This window comes from Cryptomeria japonica, chromosome 3, assembly GCF_030272615.1.
Source record: "Cryptomeria japonica chromosome 3, Sugi_1.0, whole genome shotgun sequence".
NCBI lineage: Eukaryota > Viridiplantae > Streptophyta > Pinopsida > Cupressales > Cupressaceae > Cryptomeria > Cryptomeria japonica.
In genome coordinates, this window is record NC_081407.1 from 163,543,787 (window position 1) to 163,558,162 (window position 14,376).

Consider the following 14,376-nt stretch of genomic DNA (forward strand, 5'->3'; position numbering starts at 1 on the left):
ATTTAGAAGAATAGAACTTCAATAAGAAAACATACACATTTATCTAGTTAGTTTAAGATGAAGGATATAGGTGCTAATATATAAATACTTAGGATGAAGACTCGTAGAGTTAGGACTAACAAGTTGTTATTGAAATAGATGATGTACCTAGAAACTATTCCATAGTACAATTTTTTTAATGTTTGTAAATTTTGATCATTCTATAATATTCCATTTTGCAATAAACAACATGTGAACTAATTTTCTTTTTAAATAAAAATATCAATTTATTATATTCATATAATATAAATTACCACATTTATACCTATTTAATTAGCATTCTTAATATTTCATTCAAAATATATAGCATGTTAATTCTCAATAATGCTGATAGGACGTGGTTCACAATCTTATGTTGTGCAATAGATATAGATATTGGGGAAGCCAAGCTAGAAACTAATGCTAGAATGTCTTGAAAATATTCCAGTCATATGAGTAATAATTAATTGATTATATTAAATAAAACAAAATGCAAGACAATTCAAAGGCACTGGGGCCTGTGTGCGGGACCATTCATGTGTCTTGTTTATTCTTCAACATTTTGCATGAATTCTATTCAGATAGAGAGGCTGCAGTTATTCTGGCTCTAAAACGGACTTTTTATACGGTGTGATAGTGATATGTTTGTCAATCGCAGCCGTCTATTGCAAAATTGATGGTGTAAAACGTGCGACTAACATGCGTGTTAGTCAATTCATACTGCCATTTTGAAGCCAAAATAGATGCCTCCAGATAGAAACCACATTCAAACAGTTCACATGCTTGGTCTATGCCTCAACATTTTAGTTTTTAAGGAACAAGAGGCAGCAACATGGCTTAAAAAACCATAAAAAATATTTACAGTGTATAAATTTTGTGAAGAAGAATTTAATAAGTTTACTATTTTAAGCACAGCAATAGGTACATAGACATCTACTGGCAATTTGCAGGAGTATGCAAAGAATTATTTGATAAGTTCAACATTTGAAGCACAGCATTAGTTACATAAACATCTAGTGGCAATTTTCAGAAGTATGTTAGCAAGTCTATCAGGCTTGCAGAAGAATGGAGAGTGATCCGATCCTTCTATCTCGTATACCATTTGCGGAGGATTCTCTGCAATCATTTTTCTCTGGAATTCCTCCGGGAGCAATTTATCTTCTTTGGCCACAACGTAAGCTCGGAGAACTTGCCCATAGTTTTCCTTCGTGTAGGAAAGGGCTCCTTGCAACAAAGGACATTTTTTGAGAAGAGAATCAGTCAAGCAAATATCCTGCATGAATTCCATGATAACAAAACAGTCAATCAAGCAATTAAGTCTATTATACAGTTAACCCCAAGAATTGTTGATTTCAATAGCATACCGAAGAGGGTGTGTTTTGTAACAGAAATTGTTGTGAAAACTGTTTGCCAAACTTTAGAGATGTGGGTTTATTTTCTTCTCCATTTGCAAAGGAAAATGTGGAGTCTCCAAAGTTTCCAATTCGAGACAAAATCTGTATATGCGCAAAAATAATTAGAAATAAAAAGAACCTGAAATTGAAATTAAAAAAATTCTCTGTATTAATATTAAAATGAATCTTTGTTGTCTTAAATATAAAAGGTATACAAGAAGAATACAAGAGCAATCTATTTAAGTGATCAATTTTTATCAATTGACGAAGTTGAGATTTAGTCTTTTCTTATTTTGTGTGGTACTGTCAAATGTCTTAAAATTGTGTTTCAAACTTGTTTTTGGAGTAGAGAATCCAAAATGAGTTCTCAAAGTTTTTCTTTCATTATGATAAAGCCAGGCACTTCTCTTATTTATGTCCAGATATCAAGAAGAAGCACAATATTCAGAAAAGAAGTTTCATTCTACCTCCTAATCATGAAAACGAGATTCATAGTGTTGAAAGAGTGTCGAAGTTTGAAGAGTGCTCTGTTATGATGAATGAAGGGAAAGAATCTGGGGAGTCATCTATTTTCCATACAGAATAACATCTGATAAAAATTACAAAATTTGTAAATCACAACAAATACTTAGACAATTTCTACCCGTTTGATCTTCTTAATCATCTTTGAAAACAGACACGATGGTTTCCTATATAGACCAACCTTTGGCTCCTAAGTTCTTTGGAGAGGTTTCGTTTCAATGCTTCATGATTGTTATTATGACTGTCGCTTCATTGAAAGTCTCCTGTCTGTTTCAGAATCTTTTCTTTATAGGTTCTAGTCTCACATTGTATTTACTTTTCTTTGAAGTACAATATCCACAAAATGTCTATGCATCCAGAATCCTTGCAAAACCCTCGTTCAAAATAACTAGGAAAAAAAAGACATTTGTCCAACCAAAAATAAATTTCACCAAAAGATTGCAAGATCAAAAACAGAATATTAGAAGTAAACCTCATTCAAACTGTCAAAGGCAGTCGCTCCGCTGAGGGTCATCAGTGCAGTAACAAAAACAGCAGCAGCGATTTTATGTGGGAAGCGCTCCATGGTGTATGTCAGATTGAAGCCACCAGCGCTATGACCAACCAGTATCACCTATACAAATATTGTCATGTCAGATTTAGACTATTGCCATGCTACTTGTTTTATAGTTCAGCTGTATAAAAAATTCACACCTTGTGATGGGAAGGAAGAGCATTAAAAAAGTCTGTGAGAGGTTGATTGTACTGCTCTAATGTGGAAACTTGATCTGCATCAGTGGTGTCAATGCCTTGGCCGGCCATGTCAAGGGAAGAAACAGTAAGACCGTCTTTCATAAGGAGGTCTGCAACTTTGTACCAACACCAGCCGCCAAAACAGGCTCCATGGACCAACACAAAATGGAAGCTTCTTGAATCAGACGCCATTACTTTTTCTGTTGTCGAAACACAATTCTTCCTAACTCGTATCCCAGGATCTGCACCAGGATGATGTTTGTGGGCTCTTTAATATTTCATACTGAATATTGCATAAATTTATAGACTCGTATATTAATATAAAAAATATATAGAGAAAAAATTGTAAGGGTAGAAATTATATATGGATGGGTAACTTGAACTGAAAGTGAGCAGCAGCCAGCTAGATTAGTACCATCTTAGTTTATGATTTTGTCCAGTCTTTATACAAAGCACTTGACGATTTCCACTCGTTTTGTGTGGTGTACAATGATTTTATCTTTAAAAATCAATGAAGCCATGAGCAATGGTGAATAATTTTTTGTTTTCATCGTCTATTTTTATACCAAAGTGTACGTTGATCAATTGGTCGGTAAGCTATAATGAGTACTCATTATAGCTTGACAGACGCATTAATCTCTCTTTCCATCTGCCAGTCTTTGAAGGGAAGACGCAGAGAAGCAAAAAAAATAGAGCAGAAAACGCAAAGACAAACACAGAAATGAACTGAAATTGATTTCTATATTTACATATTTCAAATGCATACTGGTCTCTCCTTGTGCTCATAAAATACTGAAAAATGGAAATCCCCTAACTGTTGCTACAATCATATATTAAATCTGCTCTTGTTTTTCTTATACATTAACACACACCACAAGACTCTCTTCTATTCGTCTATGCATAGCAAAAGACAGTATCGGAAAACAATTAAATGCAATTAATTATTTAGTGCTGGAGAGAGGTCACAAAAAAGATTAGAATTAAAATTGTATTCAAACCTGTCCTGTTTGCAGTGAAAGCTCACATGTATGAAGGAGGTGGATAGGACAGCAGAGAGCGGGAGAGGGAGAGTCGAAGGGGCAAAATAAATGTGGTAGTTAAATCTAACAGTCTTTCCATCTAATACATTTAATCTTTCACACCTAAGATTAGGTACAAGGCACATAAGAAATACGATAATATTGAGCAATTTAGAATACACAAATTGATATACCTATCTTTTTAAGGTTTAGCATTTTTGGTCTTTGTAAAGAGATTTCATATATGCAGTTTTTAGAAAAGATTAGAATAAATTATGAAACTACGCAACTAGGGGAAGAGCACCAGTAACCGTCATAGATAACTTTGTCCACCCACAGCTTAAACGGTATATCGGATTTTGATTTTTTTAAAGCTATCTTCGTATGTGACTTAGCTGCTTATAGCTATTGATCTGGCTTCTGGGCAGTAACGATGCATGCCGTGGAATCAAAAAAGTCAAAAAGTACAAATTTCAAAGTGTCGTCTGATACCTAACTAAAGATGTTCCAGTAACCATCAACTCAAAATCGCTAGTATTTGTTGACAAATGTCACAATAGTGGTGTACAAATGTTCCAATAGTGGTGCACAAATGGGCCAATTTTGAACAAAAAATTACAAGAAATGATTAGCTATTGGTACAAAACAAATTTATTAATGGTGTTTTCACTATGATGGCTATTGGGGGGTCAACATGACAACAACGTGACGGTTTTTGGAACCATGTTATCTATTGGTGCTCTTCACCTAAGAGATTCCTTTGATAGAATCTACCACTCACAAGAAACATTATGATATAGTTTTCCAACCCAAGCTAGTTATTGATGAGTATTTAGTATACACATGAGAATGAGATATCATGAGTATTTTTTTACATCAGTTGTAAAAAGAGACAATGTTAGAAAATTACAATTTGAAGAAAATAAAAAAAACAAAGATAAATCCTTACATAGTAATAAACATATAAAAAATGTTGCTCAATAGCCAATCAATCTTTTTATTCATTCAAAATTGAATACAATAATTTCTTGACCATGAGATCAAGGATCAACCAACCATAGAGGATAGAGACAAGAAAGCATTGCAATTCTACCTAAATAAATAGAGGTCATTGGCACATTGAATGCCAACTAACAATAGAAAAGAAAACATGCATATTCATGCATAACTATAGTGAGCTTTTTTATGCATATTATATTTTTAGAAAAACACATCTTCAACTGCAGTTAACAATTTGATGTAAATTCTATTCTTAGAGCTCTTATTTTTAGCTCCTACAAACTATAGTTCTTCCAATGCAAGTGGGAGAAATTGCCAATATTCTATTTTTATCTCTTGTAATGAACTGCAGTTCAAACTATAGTTGATGTTATGGATGTGGGTTTGAGACTCAAGGACCAAAAGATTTTGAACAAGGTCTCTTTCTAGCCTCCTCTCATGTTTGACTTTTTTCTTTCCCACAATTTGAAATAGGACCCTCCAGCTATTAACATTCCCATTCCACTTATTAATGGCGGAGGGACTTTGGCACTCCCATTTATTAATTTTCCTAATCATGTAAACTACACAAATAATTCTTCGTCCTTCGGTAGACTAGTATTGAGGATAAGATTTTCCTCCATCTTAATAGATATATCAGAAAGACTATTCAATGCTATTTGAGCATTGATAGGATGAAGGTCTAACAGAGTGTATAGACATACTCTAACTATGGTACCACTATCCTCCTATTTGAAGAAGAAGAAATCTCTATTAGCATAAAACCTGTCCGACCTACGATAAATCCTCTTCCTCCCTTGTTGGAAGCTGCACCAAGTGTACTAAATGGACCCATAACTATTCATGTTACCTTCAAGGGGATCAAAGATTATAAGCTTTTCCTTCATCCTGGTCCAATAAAGTTTCTCACCACACTTCCAATTTAAATCCAAGCCTCCTAGTTTGTCCTCGTGATGCTCAATCATGTTGAAGTCCCCTCCAATTACCTAGGGGATATTCAAGTGTGTACACAACCACTTTCATAGTTCAATTCATTCTCTATAGTCATTAGAGGCATAAAGGGAGCACACTCCAACTTTAGTGTCTTTGTTGTTCATAATGGACCACAAAATTGTGCTGCACAAGGAAAATCCATTGATAGTGACCCTATTACCCCATCTGTCCCCTATTAGAATGATAGTCCCTCCTTTTTCTTTATCATGTTTGGTGGAAAATTGCAGTGCATATTTCTAGATGTATCTAAGATTAACATCCAATGTGAACTTAGTGGCTTTTATTTCCTGCAACAACATAATATCAGTGTGCTTATGTTGGTTCAAGTTTCTCTTGACCACACATTTTTTGTTTGAGGATTCTAACCCCCTAACATTCCATGATATGCGGTTTAATTTCATGCGACACATTAGATAGAGATTTCTGTTGCAACCTTAAATATGTCAAAATATTTAGGAAGCTCTTTGTTATCATCTTTCTTTTTTTGTAGAGGAAATCTCTTTTCTTTAGGTCTCCCTCTCTTTCTCTTAACTTTAGTGAATAACGATTTCCTATAGGAATTAAGACATCATAGTTCTCTTTTTTAAAATTCTTTATGTTGTCTTGACCTAGAAGTTTCTCCTCTCTAGCAGTAAAATCACTAGATATTTACCTAGTTTCTATGTCTGACTCTAATGGGTGAGTTTCTGTGTTGTTTGCACTGAGACCCACACTAATATTATCATAGGGTATATGGCAAATTCATCCAAACCTTATTAGAAGCCTCATGTCTAATAAAGCGATCAATATTAATAATATCAAAAAATTATTTATCCTTATCAAGCTTAGAGTTATGGATATCACTGGTAGTAGCTACACTACTATAGATTTGGGTTGAAGGGTTAGTCTTCTTCTCACCAAGGGTAGGAATACGACCATCCTTTTAGAGTGAGAGATAACAACTACCAATATCACTATCTTGAGGATTCTCAATCTGAGACTCCACAAGAATATTGAAATTGTTTGAAAGTTTCAAGGAGGTGGTTATCCCTTTAGGTTTAGCCAGACTATTTGATTCACTTAGCTTCTTATTAGCATGTCTCTTTTCTTCGATACCTCTAACTATAGATTTACTGAGAGAGCGATTATTATTTAGTCACACTAACCACTGGTAGCAGATATTGAGAATCATCATCCATTGGAGCAGAGGCACAGACAATAGGAGAGGATTCATTAGGAGATTGTGTCATCTCCATCAAGATTGTGTCATCTCCATCATGTAGCCCTTGGCCTTTCTAAGATTCTCCAAAGCTAGCTATTAAATATTTTCCCTCCTATCTTTCTAAGCCTTGGGGTGAACAAATTAATCACACATATCCTTATTGATGTCTCTTATATGAGATAATGAGATAGAAATGGCCTAATGTGGGTGGGTCAATGTTAAAGTTCCCAATTTTAAAGAGTCATCAAGTGTCGGGAGTTTAGCATGCAACCTGCACTACTACCTCCTTTAGAGAGTTGAGTTGCTCCATAATTGGCATTTGAACACCATTGGATGCACTATCAGGCATTCACAAGAGAGCAAAAACCTGTTCGGGTAGGGGTGACCCCTTATTTATTTGCTCAGGGGGTAAACTATTAGAGGTACTGTTAGTTTTACTAGGAGGCCCATGTTTCTTAAGAATAGGGAAATTTCTTCGAATATGGCCTCGCATCTGCATAAAAAACATGCATTAATCCTGCCAAGGGTTTCAATGGTACAGGAAACATATTCTATTGGCAATTGGAACTCATCTAGGCTCATGGTGTTGTTATTGATGTCAAAACACATCATTTTGGGTTGGATACTTATCCGGTATCCACTGGTATTCTAGGTTTGACAAGCGACATTCAAGGAAACCGACAAGCAAGGGAAACTGACAAACTAGGAACCGATATTTGAAGGCCAACATAGAAGATCGATCCAGCAAAGGTTAAAATGACAACGGTCACGAAGATTAATGTTTATATTTTTGTCTAGGCCGACATGTAATTACTTTGTAATATGATTGTAAGATGACATAAGGCATTCATGTTCATGTATGTAAAGGTTATATAAGTTAGTTCGGTTAGGTCATTTTGGAATATAGGTGTGATAGGATTTATGCAATTGTGTGAGTGAGATCTTGATCGATAGAATGCGAATGTAATGCTCTGTAGGCGGTCTTGGTTTTTTGTCAAGGGGATTGGAAAGAGAATTAGGTTACTGATAAGGAAGGAGACATTGTTAACCGGTATAGTTAGTTCTTGAACCAGAACTCATCTAGCATATTAGATACACACTCAAAGTTCAAAATTTTGTTTGTAATTCAATAATTTGTATCAGTAGTCAGTGAGGCTCCTTTGTGATGAGAAGTGAGCTCTAGGCAGTGTACCTTCCTACATGTACAGGCCCCTTATATGTAATACTTATTCATTTGGCCAGTGGATAGATATTGTGGGTCACAAATCCCACCACGGTTTTTCCTCTTTGAGGTTTTCCACATATAAATATATGGTGCTATGGTGTTGATCTTTACGGTTGCTTTGTTCGTCATTATATTTTGTTTATATGCTTACCGGTTGTTAATTGGAAAAGTATCTAAAGGAATCAAATTCTTATTTACTGATAGAACACTGATTCACCCACCTCTCTCAGTTTTCTTGGATTCTAATAGATTCATCATCTATATTAATTTCAATGAACTTTGGAAGATCTTTGCCTAGGTTAATTGAAATTAGCACCTTATGGTGCAGGGGCACCTAGCCTTGCTTAATAAATCAGACCTCCAATGTAGATTCTTAATATTTTGAGTCAGTTTTGGTTGTAATGAGATCATAATAGACCTTTGATGATGTAATGTGGGTCATTGGAGTTTATATTGTCATATTTTGTTATATTATATAAAAGTTGCTAAGATGGCAAAGTTGTCTAAATGTAAGATGTCGAAGGCCAACGACCATATAGTTTTAAAGTTGGTTGAAATTAGTTGTAATTGTTAAAAAAATATGTAAAAGGCTTTATAAGGGCTTGGTATCGGGATAAGTGCACAAAGATGGTGTGCAGAAAAGTGGACACACACCTAAAAAACTTGAAAAAATAGACACCGTGATCTCGGTACTTAAAATTCAAATTACCCCATACGTAGTAAGGTTCATTGTCCCTGAGCCTAAAGGGACAAAAGCATGTATGAGGTTCCTTTAGAAAAATGACCGCGTACGCAGTTCTTTAGGACTTAGAACCCCGTACATGGTTTTAAGTCCTAAAGAATCGCGTATGTGGTACTTGTCAATATATTTTTTTGTTTGACTATGTCTTATTTTTCATGCGGTTGCGAGTTGATAATTTGGCATTTTTCTTGCTAAACCGCACATGGGCTCCCTCTGTTCTCACCCGAACGCCATGGATCAAGGTTGGTTTTGCTTGATTTTTATTTTTCTTTCGCATTTGTTTAATTTTTTTTACATTTTGAATTTAAATTCGTTTATTTTGATTAGGTTTTTATATTTTTTGTTACACAAAATAGATTATGAAAATCCATAACAATAACAACAAGATGCACCTCCTCAAAACCCTGAATAAAACCACATAATACACCTCTAGCTCCTCCTTTTGACCATACACTTGATACACAGGAGCAATTTCTTAATCAGTTAGAGAAAAACACAACTAAAATAAATAGACCGATTAATAAATTGAAAACATTTGAGCTTGAGCATCATAAATCCCTCGCCACTAGCCTAGAAACATATGCTAGTGGTGCCACTGCAGTTTCCACTCAAATTACAATATGGGGAAACTATAGGGATAGGTGTCGTCAATATTATGCTAGTGGGTTATCATATGAGGGAGTGAAAACAAAAAACGTTAGTAAACAACAAATATGTGCCCTTTTTGTTGATCCTAGAATTGGCAGTCTTTACCTCTTAATGCAAAGAGGTTTCCCATACATTGGTGTACTAATGTGTAGATGAAGAATCTTTTTTGGAAGAGGTGGTGGATGGTCTTTGACAAACCATCTTGTAATAATTTTGAGGTACCATTGTAATTTTTGAGGAAAGTATATTGAGTTTTTCCTCAATGTGCTGCCTAATTATTTTGACATGAGAGAGTTCCATGGTAGAGGTGGCAGCCCTGCGCAAGATAGACTTGGAGCTTGTAGGCGAGTAGCCTAGGAGAGTCGTCACCCCCTAGTACCCAAACCCAAGGTGAATTTGACTGTCCTAGTAGACTTGAAAGAGTCGATGGAGCTACATACTCTTCAAGCGGCCAAAACATTGACTGATGTGATCATCCAGCATGCGACATAGTTAGCACACCCTCTTGTACCAGATGATGAGCCATTAGTTGTTGTAGGTGGTGCTAGTGAGCCCATTCAGCATGTGTGTGACACTTTCTTAGGGATATGCATAAGAACATATGACAAGGCCACTGCAAATGGATCCACATCCCATTCGTGCATGATTTGCAAGAGTAGATGTTAGACCTGCATGACTGAGGATTTGGCACTAATGAATGAATTGATTGACAGTCATCTGTAGACACAAGTGTGTTGATTTGAATTCATAGCATTTTATTTATTAGTCACTTAAAATTTTTAATTGTAAATGAATTTTCATTTATAGATCAATTTAAATTGATACAAATAATATGCATTTTAGGATGCAGAAGTGGTATCTGATATTTCTCCCGCAGTTAATGTAGTGGCAACTTTGACATCTGAGGTATAAATTTTGTAATAGGTTAAAATAGAATAGTACACTTTGAATTCAAAAAAATTACAAGATATACTAACTCTCTTTAATGCTTGACAAATTTTTGTTTGTAGGCATTGTCAGGGGACTGAATGTCCCAAATTGATGATGTCATGCTCTCAGCCATCTATTTTGTCTTAGAAGGATATACGGTATCATATTTTGTACACCTTATTTTATGTATTCTTTTGATAAAATATGCAAGTCATTTCATTTTAGATTTGTTAAATTATGTTTAATATTATCTATACTAATATCTCATGTTAATTTTGTATTTTTAGGGTACCCCCTTCGTGTCTAGGCCTCTTCCTCAACAAAAGATATACTTGAGGACGCCAAAAAGTGGGAAGAAGGTAATTGAACACATTTTTAGTTGTACAATTGTTTTAAAAGGTCAAAATTGTCTTAGTTGGGATTTGTAGATTGATTAGTATTTTTTGTTTGTTTTATATTTACAGTGGCCATTGAGATATGTAGATATGTTGAATGCACCTAATACACCCAAGGATAGAGAGAGGGCAGAGGTATGTGTCTCTATTTTATTTTCTTGACTTGATGATTATACGCACGTGTACATGCGAACTTGTGATAAATTATAATCTTATCATTTTTTCATCTAGGAAATATCCACTAATACATTTGGCCTCAGATTCTGACGAAGGTTTCCGACGGATAAGGCATATTGTGATCAAATTTGTTTTTTTTAAAAAAATTCTAGAGTTCTTCAGAATTCTGACAGAAACTGTTCGTTGGAATTCTGATGAACTTGGGCATCATTAATAAATAAAAAAACAAAACTCGGGTTCATTTTAAAAGAAACAAAGCACAGGCCAGGAGCGTCGTTTGAAGCTTCTCTTGCCTCCCTCCCCCCGGAGTGATCTCTCCACAACCACACGCTCCTCTGGTAAGGTTTTTTCTTTTGCAACCAATTTACTATTTTCTTCTTTGTTGTCTGATAAACATCATAAAAAACATCAAATCTTGCCCTGTAATGATGCTTCAATCGATGATGTGAACACAAAAATAAATCGATAAATGAGATCCACTTTTCATTTATTATGAATAGTTTCATTTATTGTAAATGGATTGAAGCAACAATTGTAGGAATATTGATTTTGGTTTGTTTCATTTAGAAAATAAATGGTGTGGTAGGTCTTCACAAATGTTTCCTCGAACTCTTCTAGGATTCATTTGTTGGAATAATCTTTCAAGCTTAGTATTGGAAATATTATTTCCACATTGGTTTCATGAATTTTATAGGGATTGTTCAGTGCATAGAATGATTTCATCTACTGGCACTTGGTTAACTGCTTACAAATCTGAACAAGATGGTGATGACCACAAATCATATACATCCACGTCTTGAGGAGGCACACAATAAGTGGTATTGAGGGATGAATCTTAATATCCTGTTTGCACCTACAACAAATTTAGGCAACGCTTATGTAAGGACTTCGATTGCTTGCCTTGTAGGGGGGGCACAGGAGGCCTATAAAATTTTCCAATCTATAAAGGCGCTTCCATTATCATTTACCCATGGGGTGATACTGATTGTATTCATGAATTGTTTAGTGGACGAAATGATTTCATCTAGTGGCATTGGGTCATTTGATAACAGATCTGAACAAATTAATGGTGACAACCACAAGTCATATATATCCACGCATTTGGATGAATCTTCATACGCTGTTTGGACCTGCAAAAAATGTAGAAATTTAGTTTTAGCAATTTTCATTAATCAAGATGATATCTTTGTTTTCTTACCGTATTATAGACACCATCTACATTGGTCAGTTGTAAATCACACACACTAAGTAACATATTAAATCTAGAGAATGCTAGTCAGTTCCAAGTGTTTAACACTTTTAAATATAAAAGTGTATTCTTAGTGTGACCACACACATTAAGAAACATATTAATTCTAGAAAATATCAGTCAAATTTGAATGTGTAACACTTTTAAGCCTAGAAGAGTAATCTTAGTGTGTGTCACTTAAGCCGTTTCATCCAACAACTCAAAACATTGAGGAAAAATTAATAGCACATATATAACAAGATGGACTTACATAATCCACCACAATTTGTTGTTTCATGATTGACAAGTTGCAGCTGTGGTAGAATTCATTGTTATAGTCTTTTGTTTGCTGATGAAATTGAATGGTTTTAAATGAACCACTCAAGAATCAAATCTTATTGGGTGCAAGATCTGATAGCATAAGAGATGAGATTGGAATTGTATTCTAAACAAATTTGATGAAATGGATACCCTTTAGTTTTGACTCTCAATCGTAAATATTTCAGCCTAAGAAATTGTACTCCCCTATCAAACAGCTAAATGTTTTTTTGTGAAAGATATTATTAACAAAAACTTACTGAACTGAACAATTATAGTGAACCACTATGCAGTGCCTTGTGAGAACTCAAAGGAGAAAATGGTGACTCTGCCGACATTATAGATAAGGGAGAATGAGTTTCCAAGGATGGTAGTGAATTCAAAGAAATTGGGCCATCTATAATTAATGGTCACTTGTCAATAGATAGTAGTTGTGGGTATTGAAAACAAATAAATTTCTATATTTAGAGAGGTTTTGAAACCAAAGAAGGAGCAATTTGGAATTCCATTGTTTTAATGGAGAAGTGTAGTTTTGTTTTAGAAAAATAGGGTTGCTTATTTATTTTAAGTATGTCTTTTAGTTTTAAATTCTTTTTTTGTATGTAAATATTTTGATTGTTTTAATGGAGTACTGGTCTTTGTTTTAGAAAAATAAAGCCGCTTACTTATTTTAAGCGTATATTTTAGTTTTAAGTGCTTCTTTTCTTATATACTTATTTTGATTATTTTAATGGAGAAGTGTAGTCTTTATTTTAGAAGAATGGATCTGCTTACCTATTTAAGTGTCCCCTTTAGCTTTAACACTTCTCTTCTCATGTAAAAGTCTTTTTTTCATAAATTTTAAAAAAATTAAATTTCTAGAATGAAGACCTGACATTATAAACTGCAAATGTTAAAAAAAAACATATAAAAAACTTTAATAATGAATTTGTGAATCATCATTTTTTGACAAATGTGGAAGGTATAGTTAATCGGATGAAACTTTCAAGTGAATATATAGATAACATGAATGAATAGAGAAAATATTAAGAAGCTTGATTCTAAAGTTTTTTAGTGTTGTTTCTACTATTAAGATATCCAAAGATCTCACTACTATGATACTAGATGAATTGAAGATATCTATCCCATGCATTCATTGCATTAGAATTTGATATCATTAGGACAACATAGGAATTTGCATGGCCACTTGAAATCTCCAAAATAATTGTTTGGCTCAATAGTTTTCTTGAGAAGAAAAAAAGAAAGTTGCTACCCAAACTAAGCACAACAAACTCTTTTAATGTCTCTTAATACTACTAATCTGAGATAACAAAGGTGAGTAAATTCTTAAAAATCAAAAGTGCAAAGGTCATTTCCATAGTAAAAGATCAAAACAACATATCAAGATCAAAATTACAAGTGTGAGGATCACTTTCATAGCTATGGGATTTAATACAACTATTTGTAGGTCATAGATGCTGTTACAATGTATACTTAACCCAAGAAGACAACAAAACCGTGAGCAAAATCATGTCACTACTCAATATTAATTGTTCTTGTGTTTATCTTCAACTGTTAGAGAGGTCTTTGGACTACTCCTTCTTTGGACTTGTGAACTTTCTTTTTTAATGCTAGTGTTATTGATCATATATTTATTATATAGTTGATGCAAAGGGATCTAGTTGATGCTCTTCATGACTAATCATTCACGCCTTAGGGAAACAAACCCCCTTACACATCCCTTCACTTGTTCTCAACAAACCCCCTACACATCCTTTTTCTAGATCCTCTCACTATATGATACTCTCTCCTTTTAAATCTCTTCACATTCTACTTGAGCTCAACTTCCAACAAGA

At 34.3% G+C, this 14,376-nt stretch overlaps 1 protein-coding gene across 1 annotated transcript; it reads right to left on the minus strand.

Annotated features, from left to right (window-relative positions):
* Nucleotides 1–890: 890 nt before the first annotated feature.
* Nucleotides 891–3,185, minus strand: LOC131031024 (putative methylesterase 14, chloroplastic). Its single transcript, XM_057962029.1, has 5 exons — nucleotides 3,082–3,185; nucleotides 2,628–2,908; nucleotides 2,407–2,547; nucleotides 1,383–1,514; nucleotides 891–1,291 (listed from the first exon to the last, which is right to left on the minus strand). Exons 2-5 carry the CDS (start codon nucleotides 2,856–2,858, stop codon nucleotides 1,016–1,018), a joined length of 780 nt encoding a protein of 259 aa, XP_057818012.1. The 5' UTR covers nucleotides 2,859–2,908; nucleotides 3,082–3,185; the 3' UTR covers nucleotides 891–1,015.
* Nucleotides 3,186–14,376: the final 11,191 nt, after the last annotated feature.

Excerpts from the sequence above, each read along its gene's own strand:
- LOC131031024 (XM_057962029.1), bottom strand. The coding sequence starts at position 2,858 with ATGGCGTCTGATTCAAGAAGCTTCCATTTTGTGTTGGTCCATGGAGCC. Across the intron at positions 1,515-2,406 it reads CCTTTGACAGTTTGAATGAG|ATTTTGTCTCGAATTGGAAA; the intron begins GTTTACTTCTAA and ends GCGCATATACAG. Across the intron at positions 1,292-1,382 it reads TACAAAACACACCCTCTTCG|GATATTTGCTTGACTGATTC; the intron begins GTATGCTATTGA and ends GAATTCATGCAG.